The sequence below is a fragment of the Notothenia rossii genome (genome assembly GCF_949606895.1).
Source record: "Notothenia rossii genome assembly, chromosome: 11".
NCBI lineage: Eukaryota > Metazoa > Chordata > Actinopteri > Perciformes > Nototheniidae > Notothenia > Notothenia rossii.
This window is the reverse complement of record NC_136910.1, coordinates 13,121,785-13,137,153: the sequence shown is the minus strand read 5'-3', so window position 1 is coordinate 13,137,153 and position 15,369 is coordinate 13,121,785. Positions and strand designations below refer to the sequence as shown.

Here is a 15,369-nt window from a genome sequence, read left to right as displayed (position 1 = left end):
AGGTTTCTTGTTAAAGCACACAACATTTACACAAGTATATCTCTCTGTATGTCCAACAGGTGTTGGGGAACCCCATGGTGAACAACAACAACATGAACCCTGGGGGCAACCCGATGGGATCGGGTATGTCTGGGAACAATCCCGGGATGAACTCCCCTCAGTTCTCCGGTCCTCAACAGCAGTTCCCCAACAAAGGCAACTCCAACCAGGGCTACATGCAGCAGGGCATGTACGGACGACCCAACTACCCTGGAGGAGGGGGCTTTGGTGGCAAGTAAGTGGACAGAGGCTTTGCGCCGGTTGTTGCATTGATAGAAATAGCTTACAGAAAAGTTATTCTGATAGTTAAAACTCTCTGAGCTCATATTGTGTTCCTCCTTGTCATAGTTACCCTGGAGGGCCTAACGGTGGACCCGGAGGAATGGGCATGCCTCCACACTCCCGCCCTCAGTCAGACTTCACCCAGCCTGCCGCTGCTGCCGCCGCCGCCGCAGTTGCTGCCGCTGCCGCCACGGCAACCGCCACAGCCACAGCGACAGTAGCTGCCATGCAGGAAACCCAGAACAAGGACATGAGTCAATATGGACCGGTAGGACACGACAAACAACTGATAGTCCCTCAATTACTTTTAATAGTAGCAGTAGTACTAGAAAAGGAAGCAAAGAGAAGTGAATTTAGGGTTATTTGTGAATAAGGATGAATCTACATTAAGTGTGAATACCGGTAATTGGCTGAAATATAACTTTAGCTAGATAGTTCTTTTAGCTATAACAAATGCTGAGCCTGTCATTTGTGACATTTAACTAGCAACATTTTTCCACTTTGACAGTCAACCTGCAGTTGGATGATTGAACCCATTTTATCTTCCAGATGAGTTCCTCTTTCCAGATGGGACCAAACCAGTCGTACAGCAGCCAGTTCATGAACCAGCAAGGACCCCGCGGCCCTCCGTCCATGCCTGGGAACATGGGCGGTGGCATGAACCCATCCAACATGAGCGGGCCCCCCATGGGAATGAACCAGCCCAGGGGCCAAGGCATGGGGCCTTTCAATGCCCACGGTCAAAGGATGCCCCAGCAAGGCTATGCAGGGCCCCGGCCTCAGGGCATGGGTATACAGGGCATGAAAAGGCCGTACCCAGGGGAGGTGAGTCGATGTGAATTCAACACGTTCACCTTCACGTTTTAGCTTGTTTGCTGTATGATGAATGTATGTGTTTGTCATCCCTGCATCCACAGCCAAACTATGGTGGGCAGCAGTATGGACAAAACGGTCAGTTCCCTACCCAGCAGGGACCATACCCCACACCCAACCCCTCGAGGCCGATGTCATCCCCCACTTACCCCGGCCAGAGGATGCCAGGACAGCAGCTGCAGGGTCAATACCCGCCCCCCAGTGGTGTCATGGGCCAATACTATAAGGTGCAGTCATGGTTCATTGTAATGTATAGAAAATGTTCTGGGAAAATATATAAATCCTATCCACCAGACTGTCCAACTACAAAATAAATTCTGTTATCACATATTAGAGGTTATTTTGGAGGTGGAAAAACAAATTTTTGTATTTGTTTTATCAAATTGCAGCAAGAGCCACCTTTTAATGGCCAAACAAATAACTTCTCTGGGAGTGGATATCAGTACAGCCAGGGTAATATGAATGGGGTAAGTTCATGTTTTTACTCATTTAGTTTTATCACATTATTATATCATACACCTGGTTGTGCTTCTCACAGTCCCATAAACATTGGATCAACTAATCGATTGTTTTCCCTATAGCCTCCCAGACCGGTGGGTAACTACCCTCACTCCCCAGTGCCAGGCAACCCCACCCCTCCAATGACCCCAGGAAGTAACATCCCTCCATACCTGTCGCCAAACCAGGACGTGAAACCACCCTTCCCTCCGGACATCAAACCAAATATCAACACTCTCCCTCCCCCTCCAGGTCAGTAACTGGAAACATTTAATTGAAGTGTCATTTATTCCTTTAAAACCTCATGATAATCTAACTGTGGCTCTTCTTCAACTAATGTAGCCAACCAGGAGGAGCTGCGGCTGACGTTCCCAGTGCGGGACGGAGTAGTCCTTGAGCCCTTCAGGCTAGAGCACAACCTGGCTGTCAGCAACCACGTCTTCCACTTACGGCCCTCGGTACACCAGACGCTCATGTGGAGGTAAGATATCACACACTGAATCAACACACAATATTAATAGATATTCGGTGAGAAAAAAAGTTGTCTTTTTGTTCTGGGGCAATTTTATGTTTCCTATGTCTCTGGGAACTGTTGGCAATTTATATAGTTAAGAAATAGTCTGGCTCTTACCTTTCCAAATAGAACAAGGAGAGAGAAGGTGCAATCCAACTTAAATTGTTGTTAAAGTGGCTCTTGGGATTAGGTGGAAATACAAATGTTAAATCCCTGATTAAGTTGCTGGCTGTTGACTAACAGTCTGCATGATAGCTCATTTTGAAGAATCTCTATTTCTTTCATTGTTCTTTTTGGCATCTCTGAACATCTGGTTGCTTTCAATAATAAGCTCGAGTTTTATCCATGAGTATTTCATTCCTCTTAACCTTTAGCAAGAAGATTGAACAGATTGTGCATCCATACTGAATAAACCACCACTATTCCCGGCGATCTTAGAGAAGGTCATTCATGTCTCAATTTTCTCTGACTTAGATTATTGGCATTATCTACTCCCCTCTCAAAATAAAGTTACTCTCCTGTCTGGAGCTTCAACAGCTTCAAAAATCTAGTAGTGAAGATTCATTCTGATGCCAAATGATAACATCATCCAAGATGTAGCCTCCCATCACTGGCAGTCTGTTTGTTTTAGAATTGATTGGGACGAAATATCTCTGTATATTACTCTGTTACACTTCCAAATGAACATCTATATTTTCTTCTCTATGCAGATCGGACCTGGAGCTGCAGTTTAAGTGTTACCACCACGAAGACCGTCAGATGAACACCAACTGGCCGGCATCGGTCCAAGTCAGCGTAAATGCCACGCCACTCACCATCGAGCGGGGCGACAACAAGACCTCCCATAAACCCCTGCACTTGAAACACGTATGCCAACCAGGAAGGAACACGATCCAGATCACAGTAACTGCCTGCTGCTGTGTGAGTACACTCTCCAGATTGAAATAATAATATTTAATGCTACAGCTTAGAATAAAAGTAAAAAAAAAAGGATCAATCCAGTTTCATTATTTTGGGTGTTTTGGGTGTGGGATAGTAACAATTGTGTTTTCTCTTGCAGTCGCACTTGTTTGTGCTGCAGCTTGTCCACAGGCCATCAGTCCGCTCTGTCCTCCAGGGCTTACTGAAGAAGAGGCTTCTGCCTGCAGAGCACTGCATCACCAAAGGTATCACCAAAGAACACAGTCACATTTTGCACCCTATGTCCTGATCATTCTCAGAGTCTTTGCTTACGCACCATATTTCTCTCCAACTGCTATAAAGTTAAGAGGAACTTCAGCAGCGTAGCAGCGTCATCGGGGAACCCGACGCTCAACGGAGAAGACGGCGTGGAGCAAACAGCTATTAAAGTTTCCCTCAAATGTCCAATCACCTTCCGGCGAATACAGCTTCCAGCAAGAGGACATGACTGCAAACATGTTCAGGTAAACACCACAGGGATAAATAAACACACTAGGAGTCAGAAAGCTGATGGCTAAAGGGAAAAGTCATTTTATAATAGTGTCATGGATAAAAAATGAAACTCTTTTTCTCTTCTTGCAGTGTTTCGATTTGGAATCATATTTACAACTGAACTGTGAGCGGGGCACATGGCGATGTCCTGTATGCAAGTAAGTTTATTAAGCTTTAACAGATAACAGTAATTGCCATGTGTATAGCTTTAACTAGAATCCTCATAGTTGTCTCTCTTAACATTTTAAACCCTGTCTCTCTTCTCTCCTCAGTAAAACAGCGTTATTAGAGGGACTCGAAGTTGACCAGTATATGTGGGGAATCTTAAACGCGATCCAAAAGTAAGCTGAAAACAAATGTACTATCCATATAATGACTTCTATCTTCGTGTCTCAATCTTAACCTTTTAATCTGTATTTAACCAGCTCGGAGTTTGAAGAGGTGACCATCGACCCGACGTGTAGTTGGCGGCCGGTGGCGATTAAATCTGATATCCACATCAAGGAGGATCCAGATGGACCACTGGCCAAAAGGTTTAAGACTATGAGCCCCAGCCAAATGATCATGCCCAATGTGATGGAGATGATAGCTCAGCTCGGCCCGGGACCGACACCGTACCCGTTATTATCTTCCCCGCAAGGCGGCAACAACAGTGAATATGGCAGCCAAGGTATGACATAAATATGAAGTATTAATTAGATAAAGACTAAAAATATGTCTTTCTCAACAGAAGTTTAAGAAGAAGTGTAAGAAAAATGTACTGACTATGTATTTACTGTTTTTTTATTTCGTGTGCTAGGCAACAGTTACCATGGGAGCTTTGACTTCCCCCACGGCGCCCCTGGTGGTACATCGATGAACGACTTCATGCACGGCCCCCAGCTGTCTCACCCCCCCGACATGCCCAACAGCCTGATGAGCCAGGACAAGCCGCTCTCACACAACATGCCCGACTCGGTGAGTTTTCCCCTCTCTCTGTCTTTTTAACCATATCAGATTTTTGAAGATGTCACTGTTTCTCACTTTTTTGCTTCCATGTTTGTCTGATAAACTATTTCTAAACTATTATACTTTATATATAAAAAACGGAAACTAAATTTAAACCAGCTGCAACTCAAGATGGATGTACATATAAATGTGTCAATGATAATTCTTCAATAATATAATAATACTAGAGAATGCAATTCCTGAAAAATTGCTAGTGAGAATGCTTTATGCTGAAAAGCTGACACTGAACTGCTATGCTGAAATGTAATGTGTAAGAAGAAAGTGAATCATTTAGATTGAAATGATACATGAACACTGGGGCTTGAATGTCTGATAAGAGAAGAAAAGAAAGTAAAAAGGCTTGGAAAAGCAGAAGAATATTTGAACTGCAAACTTTTTAACTAACTTGATGGCGAGTGATCTGTCGCCATGGCAACGGCATTCGATGACACCCCATAATACGCTTAGATGTGTTGATGGCTGCATCGTTACCAGACCTGTGAAGTTTTGGGCCGTTTGAAGCATTTTAACTTCAGAAGTTATGAGAAAACCGTGTTTCATGGCGAGCATTGTGTTGCCATGGCAACAGCATTCGAAGAAATCTCAACACTGTCACGTAGATGTCTTCACGGCTGGATTGTTAGCACACATGTGAAGTTTGAGCACTTATTAACCATTTTCATACAGTAGGAGTTATAGCAATGTCGTGTTTTAAGGCGAGGGATGCGTTGCCATGGCAACAGCTTTTGAGGAAAACTCATTAATGGCAGATAGATATGTTGAGGGCTGGACCATTAACCATCATCTGAAGTCTGCTGATGTTTTGACAATTTTCATAGGAGTTACGATAACATCGTGTTTTATGGCGAGGGATGCGTTTCCATGGAAACGGCACATGGTGAGATGTCAGATTTGACGTAGAGCTGTTGAGGCATGGACCGGTGATACAGGTGAAGATTGGGGACAATCGGACTGTGTCCATTGGAGTTACAGCGACATCGTGTTTTATGGCGAGGGATGCGTTGCCATAGTAACACCACATTATCTAACATCAGATTTGATGTAGAGCTGTTCAGGGCTACAGTATTAACCTTCATGTGATGTTTGGTGGCGTTCTGAGGATGTCAGTTGGAGTTATGACATCATCACACAGGTGTTTGTGTTTGAGGTGACAACGTTATCAAACACCTGTGCTTGATCCCAGAGATCAAAGGTTTCCATGGTGATGTGCATTAATCAGTGAGAGGAGAGCCTTTCCATTGATCTGAATGAGAGATAAACCTCTTACATGTGAACGTTTTGTTGAAGAACCGTAGCAGCTATCGATGACATTTCAACGCGTGAAGCATGTCAGGACCCTGACGAGCGTCTCAGTCTGCTTTTTGTGTACTTTTGGGTCAATAATGTGGCCTTTTTGGCAGATTAACTAAAGGCTGCTGCTGTGAGGAAAGATCAGGCTGAATTTACAATGGGCCTTAATGGAGACATGTTGAACGTTTGTCACTTCATGCCCTCAAGAGGCATTTTGTTTATTTGTTTTGCTTAATTTTTTTTTATTTTTCAAGCTAAGAGATATTTTCCTACGTTTTTCATGACAAATGATGTGCCAGCCCCAGGAGTGTAGGGTTTGGGAATTATGGCAGGTATAAAAATGTATACGTATATGAAGGCGAATTTCAAGCTGTCCCCCACTCTACCTGTGACATCACGCACTCTAGCCTTAACGAGCTGCGCAATACACACTAATGTTAAAATCTGAAGAAGGCCTCTTTACCAAGGTCTGAACAATGTTTAATATCTCTAAAAGTATGAATCTGATTTAAAATTTGCGTAATACAAATAATGTCAGAAAGATGTGTAACATTTTTAAGTTGGAATGAGGTTTCTGAGAGTGAAAGTATGAAGGAACAGTTAGCAGTTGAAGTCGCATGAAGATTTTTCAAGTCTGAAGAGTTTCTCCATTGACTTCCATGTTAAAAATGTGATGAATTATGGGATATATCTCTGGAATTATGAAAGTTATGAATGAGAAAAGTGATAGCCATCGATTCCCGGTCGAGCTGAACGTTTAGATGTTTGAATGGAGTTTCTGCGATGTGGAATGTGGGAGCAGAAGAGGCGCAAAATAACCCGGCGGAATAATAATAATAAAGATTTCATGCGTAGAAGAACAAGTAGTGGGAATGCTGTATCAGCATTCCCACTAAATTATTTTAAAATGGGCTTTTGTGCAATATTACTTTTTTTTGTACTTTTTGTACTTTTAAATAAGGACACATTTAAACGCAGGACTTTTACTTTTACAAGTGTGTCCACATTAGTATTACTAGTTTTACTTAATTAGAAGATCTGAGTAATTCATCCACCACCAGAGTGGTATCAATCTTGTTATGTAACATTCAGAAAGAAGGCTTTTCTAGTATTGCTAGTATTTCCAACGAACACTAGAAACCTTTTGAATTCACTCTCAAATACAGCATGTGTGGAGCCTTTTTTTAGACCATATTAGTAACTATGGGTAACAACCCTGGTCTGATTATTTCCCCATCTCTCCACAGATACCTCACTCTGTAGGCAATGACCATTCACATGGTCCTCTGCAGAGCTTACATGCATCTCCACATCCTGGGAGCCAATCAGGGCAGCAGCTACACCACAACGGGCCTCCTCAGCCGTCACGACAAGCTCCGCCTCCTCAGCAACATCAGCAACATCAGCAACATCAGCAACATCAACAACATCAGCAACATCAGCAACATCAGCAACCGCCCGGCCCAAACAACCATCCCCACGGCGACCTGTCCTTTAACCCCTCGAGTAGTTTGGACAGCCAAGGAGTGTCGGACATGCCCGAGCCTTCTTTAGACGTGAGTCCTGACACACAGCAGAAAATATCCGTATTTAATAGTTTGTGTATTCAATGACTAACCAATTTCTCCTTCCTTACAGCTTCTTCCAGAGCTTGCTAACCCAGAGGAGCTGTTGTCGTACCTGGACCCCCCCGACCTTCCCAGCAATAGCAACGATGACCTTCTATCGCTCTTCGAAAACAACTGAGGCAAATCAGACACAAACTTTTCTGACTGCCTGCAGTTTCCCCCGAGAACCCCGGGCCGTCGCTCAGTACTTGATAAACACAAAGATGCACTCCCTTTCTCTTCTTCCTCTTGTACAGTTTTCATTGGCCAGCACAGATTGACTGAAAGAGGTTCAAACTCCAAGAAACAGTGGGATGTGGGGGGGGGGGGGGTTCCTCTCACAACGTGGCGATACTTTTGAACTGTGCAGCTATACTCAGTTGTTTTTTTTACGCCACACACAGGTGTATGTGTGCACATTAGGATCGTGTTGTAGCATTTTTTTATCCATGTTTTGTGTCCTTTTGAGAAGAAAAAGGAATTCACTGTATAAAACAGAAAAAATAACTGAAAAAACCTGCGCTATCTGGCCAGTGTGTGCTAAATCCATTTTGTTATTCCAAACTGAGAGGCCACAGCTTCCTGGTGTCACAGCTCCATTCCCTGACTGGTCTTGTCAGCCGCACTGTTTGTCCACCACACATCATTTAAAAGCACAAGAGATTTTGGCAATGCAAAAAGAAAAATAGGTCTTTACAAAAAGAAAAAAGCTCACTAAGATCAGCGTATGTCTGTCCTTGTTTTTTAAATGTTTTGGTCAAAAGGGTTTTGGGGAATGATTGGCTTTGTCTACAATTGTGATATATAGATATTTTTGTCACCCTAAAGGGATGACAGCTGTAAGGTTTTTGGCCCCACTAAAACAGAAACAACATTTATATTGCATACCAAGAATACCTTCTACATATTGTATAGTCCAATAGTATAGTATCATCCTCCTGTGCAGAGGAGTGACTTTAATGGAAATAAAAGAGAGATCAGGGTTCCTGTAAAACCTGTTCCTGCTGCGTTTATCGCTACCTGCTACGACTCGTTCCATGCCGTCTGCTTTGCATTTTTGCAACATTGCATCTCTCTCCCTGTTAAATGATGTGCTGTTAACGTAGTCTACAAAGTGCATGTGTGCCAAGCCCTTGTCTAGTGATGTTCCAAGTGGTTAAAAAAAAAGATAGTGTGGTTTTTATCAGTTGCTGTTTCCATGGCTCTTTTTGTTTGTACATTTATTTTTGATTTCTGTCAGATTTAGTACGATTTATTTAACACTAACATTGAAGGGATAATGCTGATAACAGTGATACATTTATCATGTATTTGCTGGATATAATGTATTATGTTTGTTTGTTTTCTTGTTTTTGTTGCTGCAAAAATTAAACTATCCATAAATCGTTTGGGAAACTGCTCAAAATCACCAAAGGTAGAGGGATGAGGATAAGGAGGTTTGTGTTTGCTTGGTCCTGTGTGTGACTGTGAGTGTGTGCATGACATGTGTGAGTGTGAGACTATGTGAGTGTGTTTTTATTGGTGTGAAGGGAGGAAATATTGATTTCAAAGATATAGGGGAGGGAAAAAAGCAGTTTATCCATCAATGCTGTTCAAGAAGTGATTTTTAAAGCAGTATTGGTGTAGACCTTTTGCCACATTTGTTTTCAAATTCACTTTGGAGAAGAGTGCTGTTCAGTATGCAAATGTATTATTTTTTAAGAAAAAGCTATTGTACTGTAAATATCATTGTGAATATTTTTGTATCATCTTGATAATGTTTGTCCTTTGATCATTAGTCGTCCGACCTAACAACGTGTGCTCCCAGACAACTCCCACCTAACCACTGACTTTGTTTGTAACCAGCGTACGACAGCTCTCTCGCATCCTTGTTGTGAGGAAGCCAGTCCAAATGTCTCATAAGCTATTTCCTGCAGGTCGCGTGCTTTCTCGTCACTTTCCTCCCAGTGCACTCTGTCTCACGCCTGTCGTTTATAGACAGGCGTCCCATTTTGATGTGTCCCGTCTTCCCTGCATCAGCTCACGGTGATTGTGTAGCATCATTTCAGTTTTCAGATGTCAAGCTTGCAATATTTTATTTCACGCTCAGATGTATTCGGTTGAAAAGTTTGTGTATTCATGAATTTCTGTTAACATCATTGATACAAAACAGTAATGTTTTTTTTTTTAAAAGACGTGGTATCAGCTGGCTTTCAGTGTAATTAGTGGGCTATGTGAATATCATAATTGTTGCTAATTGTCAATACACAGTGGTATTTTAAAGATATATCACAACCATATTTTAAAGAAATCCACAATATTGTTTATATTTTTGTTAGAGAAAATGTGGCTTTTTTAAAAGGCACCAGACCATATACATTTGTATCCCCATATTTTGTTTTTTGGTAAATTATTTTGTATTGGTTTTTCTTATTGATCTGTAAGGCTAGGAATCCAATTTTATTTCAACTGTAGCATTGTGCTGATATAACCACCCTGGTTTAATGTAAACATTATTTTAAATATCATTTATAAAATATTATTTTTACCAGTTCAGCACACTGACATGTTGTTTCATATTTATGTCACAAAGACACATCGAATAATCCCCCTTGAAATTATACACTACCCCATTTTCATCTTTCGTTATCTGAATTGAAACTTTTGGTTCATTCCCATGAAAGTCTTCATCATTTCACATTTTGTTCTCACTTCCAAGTGAGCCAATTTGATCTATAAGGAAGCACCCCAAATCTGTTGATGCACAATCACTATAAAGGGGCCATTACTCTTGGGGAATTGTTTAAAAAAATAAAAATGAATACAAAATACAGAGAGGAAGGGCACGTGCATCATTCTGGCTGGGAAAGGATGTCGAGGGCAAGGCTAGATCAAACGTCCCAAGGATGCCTGTATATATGTAAATGATTATAGAGACATGTGAACAGAAATGTATTCATGTTCCCTGGGAATGTGCATTGTTTCTTCAGAATAATAAAAAGCTTGCAACCCCTCTACTGGAAGTGGCTAAATATGGAAAATGAAAGTTGTTGGTGAATGTTTGTGGGTATATTTCAGCATTTTGTTCTCCCTCTGTAATATACTTTCACCTCTTATGTCAGGGGACTGGGACAGCTATGTTTTATATGTAATATAAAGTGTTCTAGTCTGTCACCTGCATACACTGAGGTGCTAAAGCTAAAAAAGGAAGTAAAAACAAGGTTACAAGTAAATTATTTCGCTGGGGTGGGAGGAAGGTGGTGGGAGGGACTGGTCCAAAAGATTGTAACCAAATCCATAGTTTGTACAATTTTTTGATATCATAAGAAGTTGGAAAAATGACACAATCTAAGGTTATTCATGCAATGTGGCCATTGTCTCTATTGTGTACATTGTATGTACAATCATTTCATATTCTAAACTGGTCAAAAAATAAAGGAACTAATTGTGATTTTTAGTCTTGCAGAACTGTATGTAGTTAGATGATGTGACAACCTAATATTTATCTAATAAATATGTATTCAGATGATACATGTATGTCACTGTGGTCTTGTCTTTTGTGCAGTTGCATCATAGTTTAGACAAGAGGCCTGCCTAAAAACAATATAAACGGATTCTAAATGCGAAGGACAAAAAAATAAGGTAAACAAAAGTTAAAAATGTAATTAAAAGTAGGAATACATGTATAATAGCATAACAGTATTAGCTGAATTAATGCACACACCCAAACATACCAAATGTAATCCTATCAGAAATGTAGAGTCGATATGTTAGCAGAGCCATAAGTTAATAAATAATTGACATTTCAAAAGTCCCCTTATGCAATGCATGCTCTGTATGACGTTTAATCTCGCGAGAGTTTCCCGTCTCAGCTTGCGGTTTATATACTTCCGGTTGCGTGAGAAAGAAACACTTCCTTGCTTTTCATATGTAAGCGTGACATTTGCTCATTGCCTAGCTGAGCCTCAATAACTTGGAAAATGTTACTTTTAACAAACAGAATAAAAGTATGTTCTCTCGCGTTTACCTTCGCGCGCATGTACAGCACCGGCCCTGCAGCTGCCAACAAAAACCCCACGGTGTACTTTGACATTGCTGTAGACAACGAGTTTGTCGGCAGAGTAACCTTCGAGGTGAGACACTTCCACTCTCATGTCATGTTTGCACTGAATGAAAAAGAAACTAACCGCTGCTGTACACCTGAAATATGTACCGTTTCCGGTTAGTAACGTTAACATAGATAGTATGTATTGTAGTTAGTCGTTGCGGCTCTAGTTTTCCAGAGAACAAAGTGTCCACATTTGACCATGAGCCATTCTGTTTTCTTTGCAGCTTAACGCAGACGTTGTGCCAAGAACGGCAGGTCAGTACACGAGTCTCCTTTCCTGAAAACACTACAAACACGCATACTCAAGTGCATCTGAAAGTCAAACCTTTTTTTTTTTACTCTTATCCATCAGCGTTAGTTACTTTTCACATTACTATTATTCATCTTTTTTCATGTTTATTATCACATATTATCACATTAGGTGATAATGTATTTGAATATTCCTCATAAACTAAAGGAGGAAGTATTCCTTTGTTTTGAGAATATTCTCCTTCTGTGCACCAATAATATTATTCCGAAACATCACACATGAGTTATTTGGGTTGGATTTAAGTTACAGAAAATTCTGCTATTTGAAACTGATATGATGATTCAAGCATGGCTGTCTTAAAGTAAAGAGCCACCTATTCATTGTTATTTATCTTTGAATGTATTTATGCATGTAAAATCACCACTAACACACTTACACTCATTTGTGATTTCCTTTGTGATACCAAACATGCCTGGAGTCTGAATAACAAGAGCTTGGCATGGTTTGAATATTATTTAATTACTTCTGCACATACACAGCCTGTGTGTGCCTAAACACTGAGATACCCAGCCATAATAAAAATAAATAACCTGTACCCAACCTAAGTACAGATGAGTTGTTCCTTTTCAAATAAGAGGGACTATCATACATTCAAATTCAAACCAACACTTGAGGGAAGCACTGACCTGTGTTGATTGTGAGACAGAATTTGACGCAAATCTTTCTCGTAGAGAACTTCAGAGCGCTTTGCACAGGGGAACAGGGCTTTGGTTACAAGGGATCTATTTTCCACAGGGTGATCCCTCGCTTCATGTGCCAGGTAAGCTTTTGTCTTTTCCTTTTGTTGTCCTTTTTTGTCCCGCAGGCATGGTGTTACAGTGCAATGACAGCAGTGTTATATTTCAGGGTGGAGATTTTACTAACCACAATGGAACCGGAGGGAAGTCTATTTATGGATTGAAGTTTTCTGATGAGAACTTCAAGCTGAAGCACAGTGGACCTGGTAAATATCTTATTCTGTTTGTACACAAAAGAAGATGTACACAGTGTATTTATGTATGTCGATGTAGAAAGTTGGCTAACGTGATGAATTATCTTCAAGTATCAGTTGAAATCACAGAATTATGCAGAATCTGTTTTCTTTCATACATACTGTCAGCTACTGTTCCATTCATCCAAACTCTGTACTCAGTATTACTTTTGTTGCAACAAACCTCAAAGTGTTGCACTAACTGCAGCATTACGTCTTATTCACTTAAGATGATGGGATACACAGAAACGTGCAATTGTACTAAATCTCACTCTTAAGAAGCTGCAGTATTTTGGCAGGTAAATTAGTCTTCTCTATATTTTGTATTTATTCACATTAATCTAGATAATATGAAATTAATATTTTGTTATGTAAAAGCCATTAAACATTATGCAAGAGGGTAATTCAGAATGTTTTCACCAGCAGGTGGCAGCATTATGCAAATAGTGTTGATGTGTTGTGAATCATCTTGGTTTAAGTTTTAGATGATAATGAAATCTGTTCTCCAGTTCAACATGGACATTTTGACTTGACAGGAAAAGTAAAGCTGTTAAGATGACTTAAAAGAAAATGTTTTAAGATAAATACTTTTTAATTGATGCATTGTAGGTATCTTGTCTATGGCCAATGCTGGACCCAACACCAATGGATCCCAGTTCTTCATCTGCACCTCTAAAACAGAATGGTATGTGCTGACAGACAACATCATGAGTCTTGATGCTACTGTGTGTTTATTTATTTTTTAGAGCATTTCACCGTCATTGGCTTTATTTGAAGTCATTAATTTGTATAGAGCTCTGATCATTTGCGGAAAACTGAAGATCTTGTGCGATTGGGAAAACCAAACAAAAGCAGACACATCAATACTCAACATAAAGTAAAAAGAATTATACTGGGGTGATACTTATCCTATTTAAACAGTGCCAGTTTCCCCAAGCAACTCTCAGCTTATATTTTCAAAGGTTTAATTGTACATCACAAGTATTAAAGCCTCCATGGATCTTCATTTTCACTGCCTTTTTAAATGGACATAACTTGAATGACTATGGAAATGTAAAAAAAAAACATGACAATCAAAATGATAAAGCTCATGATTTCACCTAAAGTCTGTGAGTGCTTCTGTGGCAGTGTGCAGTTTGGACACTGCAAACTTGACACATTTTGTAAAATTTGACTTGGAGTCCGTCACAACATGGAAAGAAGAGAAACTACCCAGGGACAATTTGAAAAATATATTTTGTATACCATCCAACAATCCAATTCTGCTGCCTTTTGGATGACTTTTGTTATTGCAGCCTCTCTAGGAAATATGTAGTTAGTGATTCCCAGTTATATTTCAAATGCTGTTCCAGAGGATTTTTCCCCCACACCTTCTGGGAACAAAATGCTTGATGGATGCTGTGAATTCATGTAATGTTTTGACAGGAGGAGCAGAAAGAAGATTTGAATGATGGCCTAAAATAGCAGAATTCTTGCAGGAATAGTGCATCACCCAATACAAAGTCATGAGTCAAAGCCTGCTGGGTGCATCAGGGATTGTCTCTCAGTGCAGGGCAGTGATAATACAGCTCTTCTTTCTTCATTTAGGCTGGACGGCAGGCATGTTGTCTTTGGCAGCGTGAAGGGGGGACTGGACGTGATCAAGAAAGTGGAGGCTTTCGGTTCCCAATCCGGGCAAACCTTCAAGAGGATCACTATCGCAGACTGCGGAGAGCTGGAGTAGACTCGTGGTCCTAGTCTCATCTCCTGCTGTAATTTCTACGCAAGGGTCCGAGTGAAAGAGGCTCTTTCTTCAGGCATGGTACACAAAGCTTCCTCTCAGGACAAAGATCATCGGTTTCTTATCATGTGTTAGTCTTCTTCGGGTGACACATTTAACTGTGACATGTGAAAAAAAAATGTGAAAAGGCAATACAATAAAACCATTTTTTCTAAATATAAGCTTGTTCTTACCATCTGTTTTTCTACTATAGTAGTAGTGAAGTATTACACAATGCTCTAAACCTGCAATAACATTTTTTTTTAATAGCAATAACTGTCCGAAGCTGTTTTTAATGGAAGGTGTGTCCGTTTATTGGGGGAATGTTTGATCCCCAGATGAAGAATGAGATCAGTCCCTCGCCTATTCTGTTTTTCTCATCAGCCTCGGATGACTAATGATCCCATTCCGCTAAGTATTTACTCAGCCGACATCTGTCCAGAAGAATTAAGGTCCAAGATGTCAAATTGCTTCTGCACAGGGGAATGTTTCCTTTTGTGGGGGTCAGTGTGGAATCGCTGCGTTTTGTATCACAGCGTACTGGAGGCTCTGCCAGTGGTGGTATATGAGAGGGTGACGATGAAGCCAAATCTGAACTCGCTTTGCCATAAGTAAATTCTACCAGATGTTGGAAAAAATGTTAAAATTGAGATTGTGATGTTATGTATTACATTTTTAAC

At 40.7% G+C, this 15,369-nt stretch overlaps 2 protein-coding genes across 9 annotated transcripts in view; both read left to right on the top strand.

The window, feature by feature from the left end:
* The window catches only part of LOC307024939 (zinc finger MIZ domain-containing protein 1-like), a 105,731-nt gene extending 94,647 nt beyond the window's left edge, over positions 1 to 11,084 (top strand). For all 8 annotated transcript variants that reach the window (XM_079659448.1, XM_079659450.1, XM_079659449.1 and 5 more), the window contains 16 exons: positions 60 to 274; positions 388 to 589; positions 871 to 1,146; positions 1,239 to 1,421; positions 1,584 to 1,661; positions 1,776 to 1,944; positions 2,035 to 2,173; positions 2,917 to 3,127; positions 3,267 to 3,372; positions 3,470 to 3,630; positions 3,749 to 3,816; positions 3,931 to 3,999; positions 4,084 to 4,328; positions 4,458 to 4,615; positions 7,204 to 7,512; positions 7,595 to 11,084. In XM_079659448.1, the coding sequence (XP_079515574.1) occupies positions 60 to 274; positions 388 to 589; positions 871 to 1,146; positions 1,239 to 1,421; positions 1,584 to 1,661; positions 1,776 to 1,944; positions 2,035 to 2,173; positions 2,917 to 3,127; positions 3,267 to 3,372; positions 3,470 to 3,630; positions 3,749 to 3,816; positions 3,931 to 3,999; positions 4,084 to 4,328; positions 4,458 to 4,615; positions 7,204 to 7,512; positions 7,595 to 7,702 (2,697 nt within the window). In that variant the 3' untranslated portion in view covers positions 7,703 to 11,084. The remainder of the gene's footprint in view (positions 1 to 59; positions 275 to 387; positions 590 to 870; positions 1,147 to 1,238; positions 1,422 to 1,583; positions 1,662 to 1,775; positions 1,945 to 2,034; positions 2,174 to 2,916; positions 3,128 to 3,266; positions 3,373 to 3,469; positions 3,631 to 3,748; positions 3,817 to 3,930; positions 4,000 to 4,083; positions 4,329 to 4,457; positions 4,616 to 7,203; positions 7,513 to 7,594) is intronic.
* A 338-nt stretch (positions 11,085 to 11,422) lies between these two features.
* Positions 11,423 to 14,871, top strand: LOC307023934 (peptidyl-prolyl cis-trans isomerase A-like). The gene is made up of 6 exons (XM_079657632.1): positions 11,423 to 11,675; positions 11,875 to 11,905; positions 12,632 to 12,720; positions 12,807 to 12,903; positions 13,540 to 13,615; positions 14,518 to 14,871. The coding sequence occupies exons 1-6, from the start codon at positions 11,523 to 11,525 to the stop codon at positions 14,651 to 14,653; spliced, it is 582 nt and encodes a 193-aa protein (XP_079513758.1). The 5' UTR covers positions 11,423 to 11,522; the 3' UTR covers positions 14,654 to 14,871.
* Positions 14,872 to 15,369: the final 498 nt, after the last annotated feature.

What these genes read in the sequence shown, in the direction of transcription:
- LOC307023934 (XM_079657632.1), top strand. Translation starts at nt 11,523, where the DNA reads ATGTTACTTTTAACAAACAGAATAAAAGTATGTTCTCTCGCGTTTACC. An exon ending in CGTTGTGCCAAGAACGGCAG is followed by an intron (nt 11,906 to 12,631) that starts GTCAGTACACGA and finishes TCTTTCTCGTAG; the next exon opens with AGAACTTCAGAGCGCTTTGC. An exon ending in TCCCTCGCTTCATGTGCCAG is followed by an intron (nt 12,721 to 12,806) that starts GTAAGCTTTTGT and finishes GTTATATTTCAG; the next exon opens with GGTGGAGATTTTACTAACCA.